Raw genomic sequence first — 18098 nt, forward strand, 5'->3', positions numbered from 1 at the left:
TCTAATTACTCCATATTTGGCCCAAGCCCTTGTCACATGACCTAGAAGACATCAATAGTTCCCTTGATGTCTGGACCCATGTAAAGATATACAAGGCTCATTGTATATATTCCTGTCCTCAACACAGAATAAAATTTCTTTTTTACTGGAATATGGATTTCAAGATTACTCTCTGGGAGTAGGATGCTCATGGCTAATGGCCCGTCACCTTGGCCAGCACCTCCCACCCACACTCACAGAAACCTCTTGGCTTCCTACTGACCTCTCCAATTCAATCACTCAAATCTATAACGATGGTTTTCCTTTAGATAATTCCATGTTAAATTGTACGCTAAGAACTCTAGTTCTCAAGGACATAGGGACTTGATAACTATCCAATTGTTTTATTCTACGTTACATGAAAAAGATTTAGGCTAACAATACCACCAATAATAATTATGATTGCTAGAAAGTTTTTAAATCACTTCTATTTTCTGCATACAATGTCAGCATTCTCTTTGAATTTCTAACTTACTTGCTATATGCATTCCTACATTGAACTGTATTTGCTATGAGACATGCAAAAAACAGAAAAGCATACTCAAGCACAGAAAAAAGATAAATTCATTCCAAACTGGCCAACATGTGGACTTCTACATAGGACTCATATGATCAAATAATTTATAAAAATGATATTTTAAAAACACTTTTGGGTGGGTTGGGGATTTGGCTCAGTGGTAGAGCGCTTACCTAGGAAGCGCAAGGTCCTGGGTTCGGTCCCCAGCCCCGGAAAAAAAAAAAAAAGATCCAAAGGGATCATTTAAAAAAAAACACTTTTGGGGCAGTGTCTACTTGTACTCATTTGTTCCTATGTATGCTGGTGCTTCTCCTGCGTGTGTGTCTGTGTGAGGTGGCAGATGCTCTCGAGCTGGAGTTACGGAAGGCTATGAGCTGCCCCGTGGATGCTGAGGACTGAACCTGCACACCCTAGCCCCTCAGAGCCATCTCTCCAGACCCAGAGATGATTACTTAAAGATTTAAAACACAGCTAATGTGGTCCAGATGCTGGTAAGAAACACTAAAGAGAGAAAAGCAGGAAGACCAAGTTCAAGTCCAGCCTGGGGTACGTGAGACCTTGTCTGTAAATAAGTAAATGGCTAAATAGACAGGAATTCTCAGTCAGTACATGGGAACTGTAAGCAGGCTTAATAAGAGTGTTCGGGTGACAGAATAAATGAATAGGAATTCATTAATACACAGAATGGGGACTGAACACAACTGAATAGTAACAATATAAGGCCCCAAAAGATACAGGCATGACAAAAATCTTTAAAGGCACAGCACTCAAATAATGACTCCGGGAGCAGCAGGGAGAGTAATGGTGCCTTTTTATCAGACACCAGGGAACAGATGCTCAAAATGTGAAAGAAAAAACCTCCAAGGGGCTGGGGATTTAGCTCAGTGGTAGAGTGCTTGCCTAGCAAGCGCAAGGCCCTGGGTTCGGTCCCCAGCTCCAAAAAAAAGAAAAAAAAAAAAAACCCGCCAAGATTTCTATGCCCAGTAAAACTATCTTTCTGAAATCAACACAGAATAAAGGCATTTTCAGAAAAAAAAAAAAAAAAGAGTGGCAAAATTCATAAAGTTTGACAAACCTGCAATATAAAATTTTAAGAAAGTCCTTCAGACTCCAAGGAAATGTCACCAGATGGTAATATGAATCCCCAGGAATAAACTAATAACAGCAGCTAAATGTCAATATGTGGGTAAATAGAAAAGACCACATCGTTTCCTCATTTCTTCTTTTTAAAAGTTCTACTTTAAAAAGAGGACATAAAGAGGAACTACTCTACTGAGCCGCTGTGTTTATATCGTAAAGACACGAATGGTGTCAAGAGGGGAAACGCTGCTCTTCCAGAGGACCCAAGTTTGATTCCCAGTTGCTTGGCTGCTCACAATCTTCTCCCGTATCAGGGGCTATGACACCCTCTTCTGGTCTCTGCAGGCTCTACACATGGTGCACAGACACACACGCAGGCTAAACACCCATGCACATAAAATAAGTTTTAAAACCCTAAGTTTTAAAAAGGATAAGAGAAAACTATGTCGGAGTAAATTAAGTCATTATGAATATGGAATATGGTTGGTGAGACAGCTTAGCAGGTATTTGCTACCAAGCCTGACAGCCTGAGCTGGTTATCTGGGATCCTGCATGACAGAAAGGAGAGAAACAACTCTCAACCTTGTAAGTTGTCCTCTACTCTCCCCCCACTTCACTTGGAGGGGGAATTAAAACTGTAACAGATTTTTAAAAGGAATACTGTGATAATTAATATGCATATTGTAGTCCATAGAGGATTCATTTTTTTTAAAAGCCCAAAAAGTAACAAAGGAGCAGGGCATGCGTGCACAGCTGTGGTCCTGACACCCGGGAGGCGAGGCAAGAAGACCACGAGTCTGAAGTCACCTTGGTCAACACAGTGAGACAAAAACAAAAGGAAACGAAACAACAAAACAAAGAAACCTCCCCCACCGGGGCACATATGAAAGCATATGCGTCCATGTAAACCCACCATTCAGGTGAGTATGAGTAAACAGTCACTTAAAAAGCAAGTAAGTAATGGGACTAAGAACGCAGCGGCAAACTTGCTTCATGTTGGAGACAGTGAGACGATTTTATTCAAAGGCATAGACAGGCTGAAAGGACATAAAACAACATAGCACTGTGAATTGTCACTGTAAGGGAGATGGAACAGCTTTATTAATATTAGATAAGACAGACTTCCAATCAAAAGGAAGAGAGACCAAGAGTCATCTCTCAAACTCCAGCGCACAGCACAGTGAACGAGAAAGACTAAAAGCTGCTCTCTGGGCCAGGAGTAGGAGAGCGATGTCTGCTCTCAGCCCTTCTCTGAACTGAACCGAGGATTCTTGTCAGTGTGCTAAGGCAAGAAATAAAGGCATCCGGATTCTGAAAGACCAAGCAAAACTATTTACTTCACAGATGGCATAATCCCATATGTAAAACACCTAAGTCATCTTTTGAGAAGAGCTATTAACGGGAGCTGGTGACATGGCTCAGGAAAGGCTCTTGCTGGCAAGCCCGACACCCACGCGGATCTCTAGGACCCACATAATAGGATTGGAGAACTGACTCCCACAGGTTGTTCTCTGACAATCCGCCTACATGTGAACACACAAAATAAATACATTTGAAAAAGAACTAGTAATGAGATGATCACGTTGGCAGGCTAGAACATCCATATATAAAAACCCAATATTTTATAAAATAAAAAGGATAATTTGAAGATGAAACTAATGAAACAATTCCATTTACAGTGGCTTAAAAGTGAACAAAGACACTCGGGGATAAAGCTATAAAAATATAAAGCCTGGGTACTGTAAAGCACTATTTGTTGTAGTGGGGCATCTATGCATGTCCTGGTGTGCACATGTACAGAAGCCAGTGGGGGTGAGCTCCTCGGAAGCTGTCACACTTTAATTTTTTGAGACAAGGCCTCTCATTTTGATTGTGCTTGTAGATTCAGCCAGGTTGGCTGTGCAGCAAATTCCATGGATCTACCCGTCTCCATCTCCCCAGCACTGAGGTGATAAACACATGCCACATGCCTGGCCTTTAAGACATGGGCTCTGCATCCAACCCCTTCGCAGGTACATTAGGCTGTGTGGTCTCCCCAGGCATTTGTGAAGTATATTTCTTAAATTGTTTGTTTTGTGTGTGTGGATCTACACATGTATGCAAGTACATGTGAAAGGCAGAGGCCAGTGTTGAGTCCTCAGTGGCTCTCTAACTTTTTAAGGATCTCTTTTTATTCCTTTTACTTTATGTGTATGTGCATGTGTAAGTTGCTACATGTGTGCTGGCGCCTGTGGAGGCCAGAAGATGGCATCAGATTGCTTGAAGTTGGAGTTGCAGGCTGTTGTGAGCAGCCAGATGTGGATGCTGGGATTTTGAGTTCACTTACTAAACTTGAGCTCACTGGCTAGACTGGCTAGCTGGCTGGCCAGTGAGCCCCAGGGGTGCTTTTTTCTCCACCTCCCCAGGGCTGCAGTGCCAGCTTTCTATAAAACATTTTAGAGAAATCAAAACTATTCTAATTGGAGAGTGATAGGACTGGACCATCTGCTACTATAAACTCAGGTTTTATTGTGAGCACGTAAAGCCCACATTCATCCAGAGATTCACTATAGTCCTTACCAAATGCTTGCAGACATTGTTGAGGCAGAAAGATCACAAGCTACTTCTAAAAGTTATATGAAGATGTCAAAAACTGAAAACAAGCCAGGTGTGGTGACACATTCTAGCACTTGAGAGTAAAGAGATAGGCAGATAGATCTCTGTGAGTTCTAGGCCAGCCTGATCTACACAGCAGGTTCTAGGACAGCCAAGGCTATATAACAAAAAAACCCTGTCTCAAAACAACAACAGTGAAATAACAATCCCCACCCCACCCCCAGGTGAAAAAGCTGGAAATGGCCAATTTTGAAAAAGAATAAATTTAGAGGATCTATCTACCAAGTCTCAAAGTTTATAATACAATTTTAATATTTAAGACAATGTGGCTTACCTTAAGTTAACAACACATTAAAGTAAAGAGGGGGGAGTCCCCAGAAATGAATAATGAGTATTTGTTCAGCTCACTTATTTCCCACTAAAGGATCACAGCTCCTCAATAGGCAAGTATACTTTTCAACAGATGGTACTTGGACTACTGGTTGGCCACATACGAAAACATCATTAGATCCTCACCTTACACCATATACAACTATTACATCTAAGAAGATTAGAGACCCAAACAAAAGGCTAAACCTATAGATAGTTCTGGCTTCTGGAATAAGACATACCATTTAGACTTACACATACTAATAAAGGGTGACCTGTAAAATAAAAATTGATAAAATGGACTTCACCAAAATAAGAAGATGACACCACTAAAATGAAGGTATGTTACAAACATAGAACCCTCAAAAAATGTCTATCTGATATCCAGACTGTGTCAACAATTCTTACCACTCAATAAGAAAACCAAATGGAAAATGGAGCAAAAGCTCTAAGTAGATGATTCACCTGTGAATAGATCTGTTGCTGCAGAAGACCAAGGGATAGCCAATAAGACCAAAGGATAGCCAATAAGACCAAGGGATAGCCAATAAGACCAAGGGATAGCCAATAAGACCAAGGGATAGCCAATAAGACCAAGGGATAGCCAATAAGACCAAGGGATAGCCAATAAGACCAAGGGATAGCCAATAAGACCAAAGGATAGCCAATAAGACCAAGGGATAGCCAATAAGACCAAAGGATAGCCAATAAGACCAAGGGATAGCTAATAAGACCAAGGGATAGCCAATAAGACCAAGGGATAGCTAATAAGACCAAGGGATAGCCAATAAGACCAAGGGATAGCTAATAAGACCAAGGGATAGCCAATAAGACCAAGGGATAGCTAATAAGACCAAGGGATAGCCAATAAGACCAAGGGATAGCTAATAAGACCAAGGGATAGCCAATAAGACCAAGGGATAGCTAATAAGCAGGTGAAAGCTGCTGATGCTACTCTCTAGGTAAACGCACATTAAAAGGAGTAACATGACAGATGTGTCACAATGGATCTAATTAAAAGATCTGACATGATCAAGTGTTAAAGAGAATATAAAAAAGCTGGAACCCTCATTAATTGCTGGTGGAAATGTAAAATGGAATTGCTGCTTTGGCAAAGAGTTGATGGGTGTCCTAAAAAGCTAAACACGCTTACCAGTTCCTTATCTAGGAATCAACAAAAAGGAATGGAAACATTCTCCAAGGTTTGTACACAGTGCTCAGAGCAGCATTTTCTAGAGTGGCCCATCAGCCGGCGATAGTGACATGTAGATCAAGATACAATGGAATGACCATTTGCATACGAGGGTAGGAGATGCTCAGTTAGCAAAGTGCTTACTTCACAAGTATGAGTTCAGACACCCCTCCCCCCCAAAAAAAAACAACCATAAAAAAAGCCAGGGAGGGTGGCATTCATCTATAACCCACCAATGGTAAGATGGAGGAAAGAGACTGGCAGACCCCTAGAAGCTTGCAGGCCAGGTCACCTAGCCTACATAGTGAAGCTCCAGGCCACTGAGAGACCTTCTGATGAAAGGCTTCTAAGGAAGGTTGTCCTCTGACCTCTACTTGTATGCGCACTCATGTACACCTACATATCCATTCACACAAGTGCACACATGAACATACACACACAGGCATGCACAAATATATGAGCGCCACACACACACACACACACACACACACACACACACACACACACACACACAGAACGCCCTTTGGAAACATGCTACAATATAGGTAAATTCAGAACCATACTGAGAGAAGTGGAACACAGACTACACATACATTTAGACTAGACATTACATTTATATGAAAGTTCTACTAAAAGAAAAGCTGTAGAGACGGAACATCTGCAGCTGTCTGGGGCTAGAGTGGGACTGGAGATTATAATCAGTGAAGTCATTTCAAGATTCCAAGTAACCAGCTACAAGGGCCTGTCAACTAGCCACTCAGAGACAGCGAGGATGCCAAAGGGAGGCAGAAGGGAAAAGATGGAGAAGAGAGGTACAGTGTGTTCACGCCAACTCAGACAACTACCAAAAGCACTGTGTATGACAGCTGAGAATGTAAACCTAGAATAGAGAGGAAGGTGAAAACCCAAATGTCAACTGAAAATGAATTCAATCTTTAAATCTTCTCATTAGACACAGGGTTTGCGAGAACACAGACATAGGCTTCCATCTCGGTGGGCAGATCTACAACAGCCATTGTCTTATCGGTAAAAATGCGGGTGCCTGTGAGACAATGGTCAATTCCTTCTCTTCCTTTAACAGAAAGTTCTAGTAATACCTAAGGGAAGTCATAAATTATGTTGCAGTCATCTTCTGGGCCTTAGCTCAGCTTTTCCTTCTACAATTTTAGCTGTTGGCTAAAAATATTTCTCAAAACAAGAATGGAGAGAAAAATGGCAAGGTAAAAAGAAAGAAAAGGGAGCTGTCTCTGGAGGAGCCTAGGGCCTCTGCTGTCTTCTCATAAAGTATAATTTTACTTGGCAAGTGAGCCAGGGAAGGCAGAGAGCAGGCCAATGCGCTTCATTCTAGGCAAGCGCTGGAGCAGCAATGCCCACACTGTACACATCACTAAATTACCACGACAGCTCCCTACAGGCTCAGGGAGGGCAATCCTGCCTTTCTTTCCCAGACGGGTGGTGAGCTCCTCGTTACTAGAACTATGCCAGTTACTTCCAAGGTCTACTCTTGAGACATGGCTATAAAGGCCATGCTAAATGCCCGTGTGCCTCTATAACCAACTTCACCCCAGGAGGTTTCAACTACATTCCTAAAGGCTTCACAGAATGGGACACTGTAGGCACTAAAGCCGTGGGAATCCTTTCCTACTGTGGGAGGACCACATAATCCAGAAAGAACCGGTGGCAGCAGGGCCTGCTTGAAGTACTATAACAATGCTAGAATTGCCATAGACATCCTCGAAGCTCAGAGACAAGGCAAGAGCCAAAGGTCCCAGAAAATACGTTCCACTTGCTGGTGTCTAGGAAACCCTGTGATATTGTGATAGCGTGAATGAGAATGTCTCCCATAGACTCGTGTATCTGAACACTTGGTGCCCAGTTGATGGCACTATTTGGGGAGTTATGGGACCTTTAGGAGGTAGAACAATTCCTGAGGAAGTATGTCACAAGAGGTGGCCTTTCAGGGTTGATAATCTTGTCCAACTTCCTGCTTACGCTCTCTGCTTCCTGTGTGTGGTTGAGATGTGATCTCTCAGCCTCCTGCTCTTGTCACCATGGCTTCCTCAGCAGTATGGACATCTAGTGCTCTGAACACAAAGTCAACATAAGCTCTTCCTTAAGCTGCTTTTTGTCCTGGTGTTGTATAACAGCAACAAAAGAGTAACAAATACACTCAACAGCCTCCATCCTCCTTCAGGAACAGGAAACTGTTCAGGACGACCACGTGTTGGCCTCAGCACATCTCCCTGCCCACATCTAAGAGGAAGAGCAGAGGCCACCTTTTCCTTTTCCTATTCCGCTCCCCCTAGCACATCACTTAGCTCCTCTGCTGTTAATAAATACACACTGAATCAATCAGTTTTATGGAAGACATATGACAATGCGTAGGAAGCTACAAGCCATAGCTGTTTCTGCCTAAATGCCAGGCACCACTGAAGGTGCAGATCTCTCCCTAAGCCAAGCATTGAACAGTTCCTGCCGAGTAGCATCTCTTAGTTGAGGCAGATGTGAACACAGTAAACAGCAAACAGGCGGCAAAGCAAGCGGAGAACAAGGTGGACAGGCAGCAGCAGGTACCTGCTGACCCCCAGAAGCTGACCTTGGATTAACTTTCGATGGTCTTCCCCTAGAAACCTAATAAAGATACAATGCCATTTATGCTACCAGGCAACTACAGCAATGACCTCTGATAACTTACATGTGGATCAATAGGCGTTACAGACCTTGATGAAGACAACAGCTTTGGGCCCCTACTGAGTGTGTTTATCACTTGTACATTGGGCAGATGCTATTGAAGGCTCTGGAGATCCCAGGCCAGGCCGACAGCACACTTCCCTGACAGAAGACACACAGAAAGCAGCTCCGGGCAGCCGAGGCCTGCTGAGGAAACTCACACCGCATACTGCTGTCTGGACCCTTGTGCATACAAGTTTACTTGGCTCACACTTCTAGGTCACACTCGGTCACTGAGGAAAGTCAAGGCAGGAACTGAAGCGGGAATGGAAAGACTCCCTAAAGGAACGCTGCTTGCTGGTTCTCCCTCCCCCTTGCTCCCTGGCTCATGCTAACCCAACCAGCTTTCTTATAGAGCCCCGCCCTCCCGTCTAGGAATGGTGCTGCCCAGCAGCTCCCACACATCGACCAGCTCAATCCCTCACAGACATGAGACCTGGGTAATCTCTCAGTTCAGAGTCCCTTGGATGGCATAGGTGGGGTCAAGCTGATAGCTGGCTCTAACTAGGACAGGAGCAAGTGTGGTCAGCAGCATTCTGGAGGTCAATATTTAACAGATCCAGAGAAGATGCTCTGAGAGGTCCAGCTCATCCTGACGCCGCTGCTGAGCAACGGCGTTGAAGAGGACAAACGAAGACACAGCAGGCTGGCTTACTTGGACAAGAGGCCTCTGAGGATCTTGTCACCCATGCCTCCAGGCTACCTCATCAGTGACTGGCCACCGATGTACTTCAGGCTTTCTCACTTGTTCAGAAAAGGAAAGAAAACTCCCCCAAACCATCGCATCTAGGGCAATCTCATATAAAAATGGCTCAGCAGTGTAGCTATTTTAAAACACGATGATTGGATTCCTCTCTCAAAGCAAGGGTCTGTCTAGCTGCTTACCACCTTACCTCAAACAGGTGACTGTCACACTCATCTGAAATTCTGGGACAGTGACCAGCACTCCTCCACCTAGACTGTGTGCTTCCTGGAATCATTTCTTCACATCGCTCCCCCAGAGCACAGCTCAAGAACTGATTTGCACACACCACACTGGTAAGTGTGCCCTTCCTGGGGGAATCCATCTCCAGTTAGATCCAGAAGCATTAGGAAATGATCCCAAAAAAATCATGTTAGCTCTGATTGTTTAGACACCACATTATATAACTTTCTTTTAAGAGAAAAGCTGCAAGATAAAAAGAAAAATAGTATTGTCTCCTTTCCCTCTTTCTTAAAAGGCTTAATCCATTTGTAATATTTATTTTCCTGATGGAATAGAAATTCCATAGGGACCATTTGCTATCTGGACCATAGTCCAGATATCTTTAGATCTTAACATAAAGTTCTGACAGAGGAATAAACACGCTAATGAACCAGCACACACACACACACACACACACACACACACACACACACACACACACACACAGGGAGGGGAGCGAAGGAGGGAGGGAGGGAAGGAGGGAGAGAGAGGGAGAGAGAGAGAGAGAGAGAGGGAGAGAGAGGGAGAGAGAGGGAGAGAGAGAGAGAGAGATCACTTTTCAGGGAATTCTGGTTGTTTAGTGGTAGGGGAGGGGCAGTGTATAGCTGGGTAAACCTGCTCTGGGATGGGTCTTTATGAGATGCAATAAACCTGCCAGTTAGCTCAGCCCTCTCTACTGTGGAAGCCTATGGTGACCTACCCCATCCTTCTGGAGCCAAGGACAGACCAGCATGGCTGCCCCCAGCTTGGGCAGCAGTAATAAAGCTTTCTAGAGGAAGAGGATCCTGACACACTTGAAGTTAAGTGTATTAGTGATAAGGACTCTTTCGTCTCCATTCATGAAGAATGAAGCTGACCCAAGGCCACATTTAAACATAACAGATTTGATTGGTCCTTTTTATTCCAGATGGCTGAGACTTCTTTGGTCTCAGTCATGGAGAGCTGGAGGAGGCGCCCTGAGTCCTGCGGCAGTTACAGGACTTCCTCAGGCACGGCCATCCCTAGTTCCATCATTCTGAAACAGCCCAAGTGAAATGCTTGACAGGTGAGCATCAGTGAAGTCTTCCAGACATGTGAGAGCCCAAGTGACATATGGCATCCCCAGCGTGGCCTAAGCTGGAGGATACAGAAAGGGATCCCTACCCACGTCCTACTCTACCAGAAACCACCTTCTAACACTGAAGCCTCAGACAGACTCCTCCCCTCTCCTCCTCCCCACTTCCCAGTGAGGTCCATGTGGAGATAAGTCCAACTAAAATGGGGGCATGGGTCTGTGGGCACTAGACTCTTGCCAAATGAACTACCCTGCCCTTAGCTCTTCACAGCACTCCGCTTTCATGATTCAACAGCTTCCGTAAACATATTCCTAAGCCTGGTGTGATGATTAAACAACCGTTCCCCCATAGGCGCACATAGTTGAGCACATGGTCACCTGTGGTGCTGTCATCTGAGGAGGTCGCCGAGCCTTTAAGAGGCACAGTCTTGCTGGAGGAAGCGTGTCACTGAGACTGGACTGAAAGCTCATAGCCTCGTGTCAGTCACTTCCGGTTCACCTCCCTGCTGCCCAGCTACCTGCAGCTGTGCTTCCCAAACCCACACTTCCTTCTATAATTGGCTCTTGGTCATGGTGTTTTATCACAGCAACAGTAAACTAATCCACGTGGCACGTGCTCTCCCACCACCTTTCTACTACCCACCCTGCCAGCGGAAATTCTATGTGGAGAAAGCAAGTGTAAAGGGAAACTGCTTCCTGGGCGGGGTGGGCAGCTGACTGACTGCATATGTGAGGCTACTCCTGGTTGTCAACTTGACCACATCTGGAATGAACTACGATCGCGGGCACACCTGTGAGAGATTCTGAGGCTGGAAGACTCAGGCTTCTGACCTGGATCTTGACATGGAGATCTTAAGGCACAGTAACCATGAAAAGCTTAGACCCAGGCAAGGTAGTACATGCCTTTAATCCCAGGAGACTGAAGCAAGCAGATCTCTGAGTTCAAGGCCAGCCTGGGGCAGAGCAGGTTCCAGATCTAGTGGTGGTGGTGCACACCTTTAGTCTGGGCCACACCTTCTGCTCGAGGTCTACATAAGGACATTGGGAGAAGGAAGTCTCCTTGCCTGATTGCACTTACACTGGAACCTACTTCTTCATGATTCCGGTCTATACAGAAGACCAGCTGAAACCACCAGCCTCATGGGACTGAGCTACTAGACTTCCCACTCACGGCTGCCCATTTGTGGGGTTAGACTACAGTGCCCAACTATAAGTCATTACAACAAGTTCCCTTAATGTATAGAGACATTCCATTAGTTCTGTGACTCTGACTAACACAACATAACATCACTTTCTCCTGCATCATTTCTTCCTGGTTTTCTCCAGTCAAGCTTCTGCTCTTGCCCTCCACCTGGTCTTTTCAAGGTCACGGTATCTTCTGTTATCTAAGCCGGTGAACCTTTGCTCTTCCTCCCTAAGTGCTCAGTACCATTCTGCAGGGGATTGCTGCTCCTGGCTCTCACAGAGAACCCTCACAGCTTCCTCGTGCCTCTGCTAGCTTCTCGCCCAGAGCCCCTCTTTATCCCATGCCCACTTGCTGCAGGCCCCAGAGCTGGCTCCAGATCATGCTTCTCTCTCTAGTCATACTATGTGCTCACTGATTTCACTGTCTCTGGGCTTTAAATACTATCAGCACATCAAAACCCACGCTTTAACACTCAAATTCAGACCCTGTCTATGTTTGTCCATTTTCCTCACTGAGGCTACCCCTCACCGTGCATATCAAACAGAACAAGTTCAAAAGCAAGCTTCCGATTTCCCTTTTTCCAGACCCAATTCTCTCCTTGTCCCCACCCTATCTAGCCTTGGAGCCACTTTCTCTGCCTTCTACATCTAGGCTATATTGAGCTGAGCTAAATACGTTGCAAAGGTCAACAAGATTATCTGAGAACATTAGACCATTTTGAAGCCCATGCTTAATAGAGATTAGAGGCCTGTTTGTTTTCTATAAAAACAGAATTCCAAAAGCTCTTGTATAACTTGTGAGCACCTCAGGGGAGCTCCAAATCTGCTTCATCCATGTTGCTTTCTTTGAGTAAGGGCCTCCCGTGCAGAATGTGAGTTACCTCAGCCAGTGGTACAATCTAATAGGCTTGCCTCCCAAGTGCTAAGAGTCATTTGCTTTTTCATTTTAACCAATGCTTACACTCCCTGCTTAAAACCAATTCAGAAGCAGAGGAGACACCCATCGTACCTGACCTGGCTGACAAAAGCAAAGTTATAAGAAATGGCCTTTGCTGCCCTGCGTTTACAGCAGGAGGCTGAATAGCCTGAAGCACAATGTAATGTAGTAGATGATGGCCCACCCCACCACCACCAACCTCTGCCAAACCAAGCTTTTCTGGTGATTCTAGCTCTGAGTAGTGACTCAAGTAAGGATGTAACATGTCTCTTCTCCTAGGAAGGTTGACAGGATGAAACCATTCTTGGCCATTGGCTGTGCTATCTAGTGAGGACGCTGCTCTCAACAGGAAATCCAGTCTGTCCTAGCTGCTTCCCCAAGAACACCAAAATGTTGTGTGGTGGCTTGAATATTCTTGGCCCAGGGAGTGGCGCTATCTGGAGGTGTGGGCTTGTTGGAGTAGGTGTGGCTTTGTTGGAGGAAGTTTGTCACTGTGGGCATGGGCTTTAAGACCTCATCCTAGCTGCCTGGGAGCCAGTCTTTTCCTAGCAGCCTTCAGATGAAGATGTAGAACTCTCAGCTCCTCCTGCACCATGCCTGCCTGGATGCTGTCATGTTCTTGCCTTGATGATAATGGATTGAACGTCTGAACCTGTAAGCCAGTAACAATTAAATGTTGCCTTGGTCATGGTGTCTGTTCACAGCAGTAAAACCCTAACTAAGGCACGTTGTGAGTGGGAAGTGACCTGCCAGGAGCAGGTCCAGCAACTGTAGAAGAATGCCCGGTTCCAAGCCTGGTCTACAGAGCCCAGCAACCAAATGATGCCTGCTTCTCTATGAGCCACCACTTCAACTGACTAAGCCTAAATCTCATCATATTTTTAGCTGACCCACCACTGTTGGGTTACAACTCACATCCTTTTATTTTCAAACAGGAGAGCACTAAGTTGTTCGGGCTGACCTTGAACTTGCAGTCCTCCTCCTGCAGTCTCCTGAGTTACAGGTGTACACCACCACACATAGCTGATAGAATGTTTTCACTCTTGATAGGCCCGCAGCTGCCACTCAGGGAGATCAGAGAAATACATACGAAGGATAGGTGAGTTCATCCTAAGTCCAGTCACAGCCCAGGACTCCTCAGACATGAAGGCTGGGATTGAGAGAGGCTGAATGGTGACCGCGGGGATGGGAGGGGAAGAAAAGTACCAGCGAAGGTGGAGGGAGGGGTTCACAGGGCAGCAGGGGAGGAGAGTGGTGTGAGGAAGAGCAGAGAATGCAAAGTGAAGGCAGGTGGGCAGCAACAGACACCAGGGCCAGGAGTTAGTGCTGGTCTCAGGTTCTCCGGAAGACACTCGAGGATGCTAGAAGTCTCTCCTGGGAAGACCAGAATTATAAAAGGTAGGATTCGTTCCCACAACTCAGCAAGTACGTAAGAATCACCCAAATGCTAAGTATGGAGTAAGTTTCTAAGATATTTTATCCATTTCTGCCTCTCATTGCCAAACCCATCTACATCTCATTTTCTTATCACTGAAAATCGCTCTGTTCATCCACACAGAAAAAAAGAAATAGAGAGAGATGACAAAAAGCAGTACACTAACAGACAGAACTGTGGGGTGCCCCAGAACACGGAATAGCAGTGCCTCCATGGTTTCAATGTCCAGTGACAGCTGATCCTCTCTGAATGGTCCTAAGGCCCTGAGGAACCCCCCAATATGAGTCAGGCACCCTAGAGTACTGGGAGCACCCAAAAACCATTTTGGGCTTCAGCACGGACTTCCACCTCCACATACATAGTAGCTCCCACAAGTGCAGTCAAGCCCAGACTTGGAACACTGCAGATGGGAGAAACCCTTGGAGTACCTGGTCTGTGGAGGACAGCAGAGGAGAGTGCAAGGAAAGAAGAGAGGCTTCAAAGGGAAGCAGGCCCAGAGGGCTGCATCAGAGGGCACTTCCTCAAACTTGTACAAGAAAATGCACAGGAAATAAGTCAGAAAGCAATCCTCGGTAGGCAGCTGGCATTCCCAAAGATGAGGTCAGAGCCCAACAGTCTCGTGTCCAACCCACCTCCCGAAAACAGGCTTCAACAATCAACGTGAGCTGTCCAGCACACACGGTCACTGCACAGTTGGCGTTTCCTGTAGAAGGTAATGACTTGGCCCCTGGGATTCCCAAGGGAACTGATTTCTCCCTCTGGATTTCCACACTTCCCCACCCCCAGCCCCACCCCCACTCCCATAGGTTAGAGATAAAGAAGGGTTTCTCTGCAATGGCCACCATTTATTGTGGGGAAGAAACAGATGTCCCCTCCCTCTCCTTCCATTTACAGAAGCAGAAAATAGACAAGGGGACATGCGTCATTGCTCAGACGTCTCAGTCAGTGGCAGATGAGATCAAATTTGAGAGCCTCTTTGTGCCAAAGCCACGAAGCTAGCCAAACCTTGGGACGTTTGTTGTGGTCTTTGGTGGGCCATGCTGAGCTAAACCAGTGAACTTTGGAGCAAAGTAGATCTTTCTTCTCAAAGAGTTTAATAAGACTTGGAATCTAAGGTTTTATTTTCCATGAATACAAAATGGGTGCATGCAGCAGTGAGTTACCAGGCAGACCCTTCTGGTAGCTACACCTCAGGGTTTAAAGCTCTTAAGAATGAAGAGAGAGCAGCGAGCTCCAGTGTTCACTGTGTGAGAGGCGGGACTTGTGTCCCTCTTGCCAATCAAAGCACTATTGACTGCCGCTCCTAGAGGAAGGGACAGGTGTCTAGGGGCCTCCCATGCAAAGCCTTGGAGAAGCTACCGAGAAAGCAGATACCTACTGTTGGTCTTCATGCACATCTATCCTGCAGCACAAGTCAAAACAAGGACAACTGAGGAGACGTTTCTCACAAGAACAACACAAAAGGAAATAGATGTCAAAGCCTTAGAGCCATCCCTTCCATCCATCCGCGTTCTGCATCCCTTTCCTGACCCTCTCAAAGACAGTCTGAGGACAAAAGGTCCTGATAGTCAGGTTGGCAAATCTAGTTTTTGGAACCGTTCACAAGGGGATTCTGTGTGCTGGGGTTCCCTTGAGAACTGGAGAGGCAGTGTCATTCTCGTCTTAGGGCATCTGAGAAAGGGCATCTCAGACATGGCTCCATCAGCACCACCTGCCCTGTCTAGAGCTCCCTACCTGGAGTTCATAGTCACCCAAGTGTCGTCCTCCCTCCTCTCCCAGCTTCAAATCCCACAGGAACTCAAGAGAGTCAAGTAGAGAGGATACACACACAAAACCACCAATGTTCATTCTTTTTACCAAACATTCCAATTGTATTACATAGTGCACTATGTGTGTGTGTGAGTGTGTGTGTGTGTGTGTGTGTGTGTGTGTGTGTGTGTGTGTGTGATGTCTTCCTCTATCACACTCTACTTGGGGTTTTGGAAGCTCTCTAGTGAGTGTAGACTAGCTGGCCAGCAAGGCTCTGGGATCCACTGTCTCCACTCTACAGTACTGGGATTGTACTTAAGTCTGTCATACCTTGTTTGTACACAGATTTGGGTCCTCCTGCTTGTGGGGCAAGCACTTTACCCACTGAGCCATCTCCCCAATTTTATAATTCATATTTAAAATCACTTTGTTCTAACAACTAAGCCGGAAACAGCATCTTGAAAGACTACTTTCCTTCCTAGAAAGTGGATTTAAAGCAACGACAACAAAGAAAGCTTACCCATTTTTGAAATAGAGGACATGGGCTCTCTGAAGTCCTGTTTCTAGGAAAAAACCTAGTTCTTGATCGTGGGGAGCAGGGCCAGGCTTAGGGCTTCTGTTCTGAATATTAGTTAGTATTACCTAGAAGGGGAGAGAATTGGAAGACTAATCAAACACAGATCAATGCCTACTTCCTTCAAACCCTGGCTCCAAACACACTGAAGACAACCAACTTCCTGTGGCAGAGACGGGGCAGTCTCTGTGCAGCAGTAGCAGCGAGATGACTTCACGGGGGGCATCCGGGCAGGCCTGTAGTACACTGACTCTGAGAGCTCAGAGCATGGTGCCAGCAGAATCATCAAATGTGGACTCTCTGCTAAATACCAAGACATTGCCAGGGAGGCTGAGTGAAGCAGAACTGGTCTCAGCAAAGAGCAGGAAGTCATTGCCCACCAATGGCTCTGGTCAGGCAGGCAGACTTATTCCTCCACTGAGAGCCAACACGTGACACAGTTGGAACTAACTCTGGAATTCACCAGAGCACAAACTCACCAGGCTGCAGGCTCAGGCCAGGAGGCTGAGTGCCACTCATCTACACTCAGAGAAGGAGCTGAAGGAATAAACTCTCTCCCTAAGCATGACCTTGGGTAACCATAGATAACCAGGGTGAAAAGATTTAAATCTTTAGTTCTGAAAACAAATCAGACCAAAACAAAAAGCCAAAACAAACAAACACCCTGACCAGAGCAGACAAAACCGCCAACTCCTCAGGTGAAAGACTTCTGAGTTCACATTGAACTGTGGACACACATCAGCAACTCTCTTTAAACCCACGAGACAGACAAAGCCGTTCTCAGAGATGATCGGGTCCACGGCACATTTAAAAGCCACACATGCAAACATGCCACTCATGTTTTCTGAGGTCAGCAGCTCCTTAAAAGACTCAAACCCAAATATCCTAAAGGTCTGGAAATTACTCCTAAGGATCAGTGAAGCAATTGCTGGCTCTCGAACCAACAGATTTCCTTTGGGCACAAAAGAACACACCACACCGGGAAGTCATTGTAGGAGACTGAAATCCAGGTGGTTGCATCTGCCCTACAGCCCAGCAGCTAATCCAAAGTCGTGGGCTCCTTCCCGCTGCAGCGTTCCCTCCCAGGGGCAGGCATCTCTACCACAGCTCCTCCTCCCGCCCAGTGTCAGTGTTGGAGAGGCACAGGCTCTTTCCTCTTCTCCCTCATGTCTACCTTCAGATGACAGCATCCATTACTGTGCGTTTCAGAACTTACAGGCATGTGACCATTCCCCAGTTTAATTTCTCTTCTAGGTCTTCTGTTCTCAGACTCTTAAGCAACCGTGCACCTTGGAGGTCCAACACTGAAACTTTCCAGATCACTCTTTATGCTCCTCTGACAATGGCTCTTACTTTGAAATCATTCAGTACACAGTCCACACGGAATTAAACCTACCTCACAATTCTATGGGCACATCTGCTAACAATCCCCACATCCCTCTGCACATACGTATTAAGCAGAGACAACAAAAACACTTCACGAAAAAAGAGGCCACCTTATAAATTCTAGCTTTGAATTTAAGCCATTACATGTAATTTAGTTAATCTTGACAAAGTAATTAAAGTATAATCCAAGTGGTCATGGAATCAGAAATTCTTTTCCTGATAGTGGGGATCTAGTTCAGTTTTTACAAATGTCAGGCTAGGGCTCTACCACCAAACTGCATTTCCAGCCCCT

General features: G+C 45.7%; 1 protein-coding gene across 8 annotated transcripts in view; it reads right to left on the reverse strand.

The window, feature by feature from the left end:
• Ttc7b (tetratricopeptide repeat domain 7B) overlaps window positions 1-18098 on the reverse strand; it is a 211833-nt gene that overhangs the window by 130170 nt on the left and 63565 nt on the right. For all 8 annotated transcript variants that reach the window (XM_039112527.2, XM_063262123.1, XM_039112520.2 and 5 more), the window contains one exon: window positions 16367-16488. In XM_039112527.2, coding sequence (XP_038968455.1) covers window positions 16367-16488 — 122 coding nt within the window. The remainder of the gene's footprint in view (window positions 1-16366; window positions 16489-18098) is intronic.

The sequence above is a fragment of the Rattus norvegicus genome, chromosome 6, assembly GCF_036323735.1.
Source record: "Rattus norvegicus strain BN/NHsdMcwi chromosome 6, GRCr8, whole genome shotgun sequence".
In the NCBI taxonomy this organism is placed as follows: domain Eukaryota; kingdom Metazoa; phylum Chordata; class Mammalia; order Rodentia; family Muridae; genus Rattus; species Rattus norvegicus.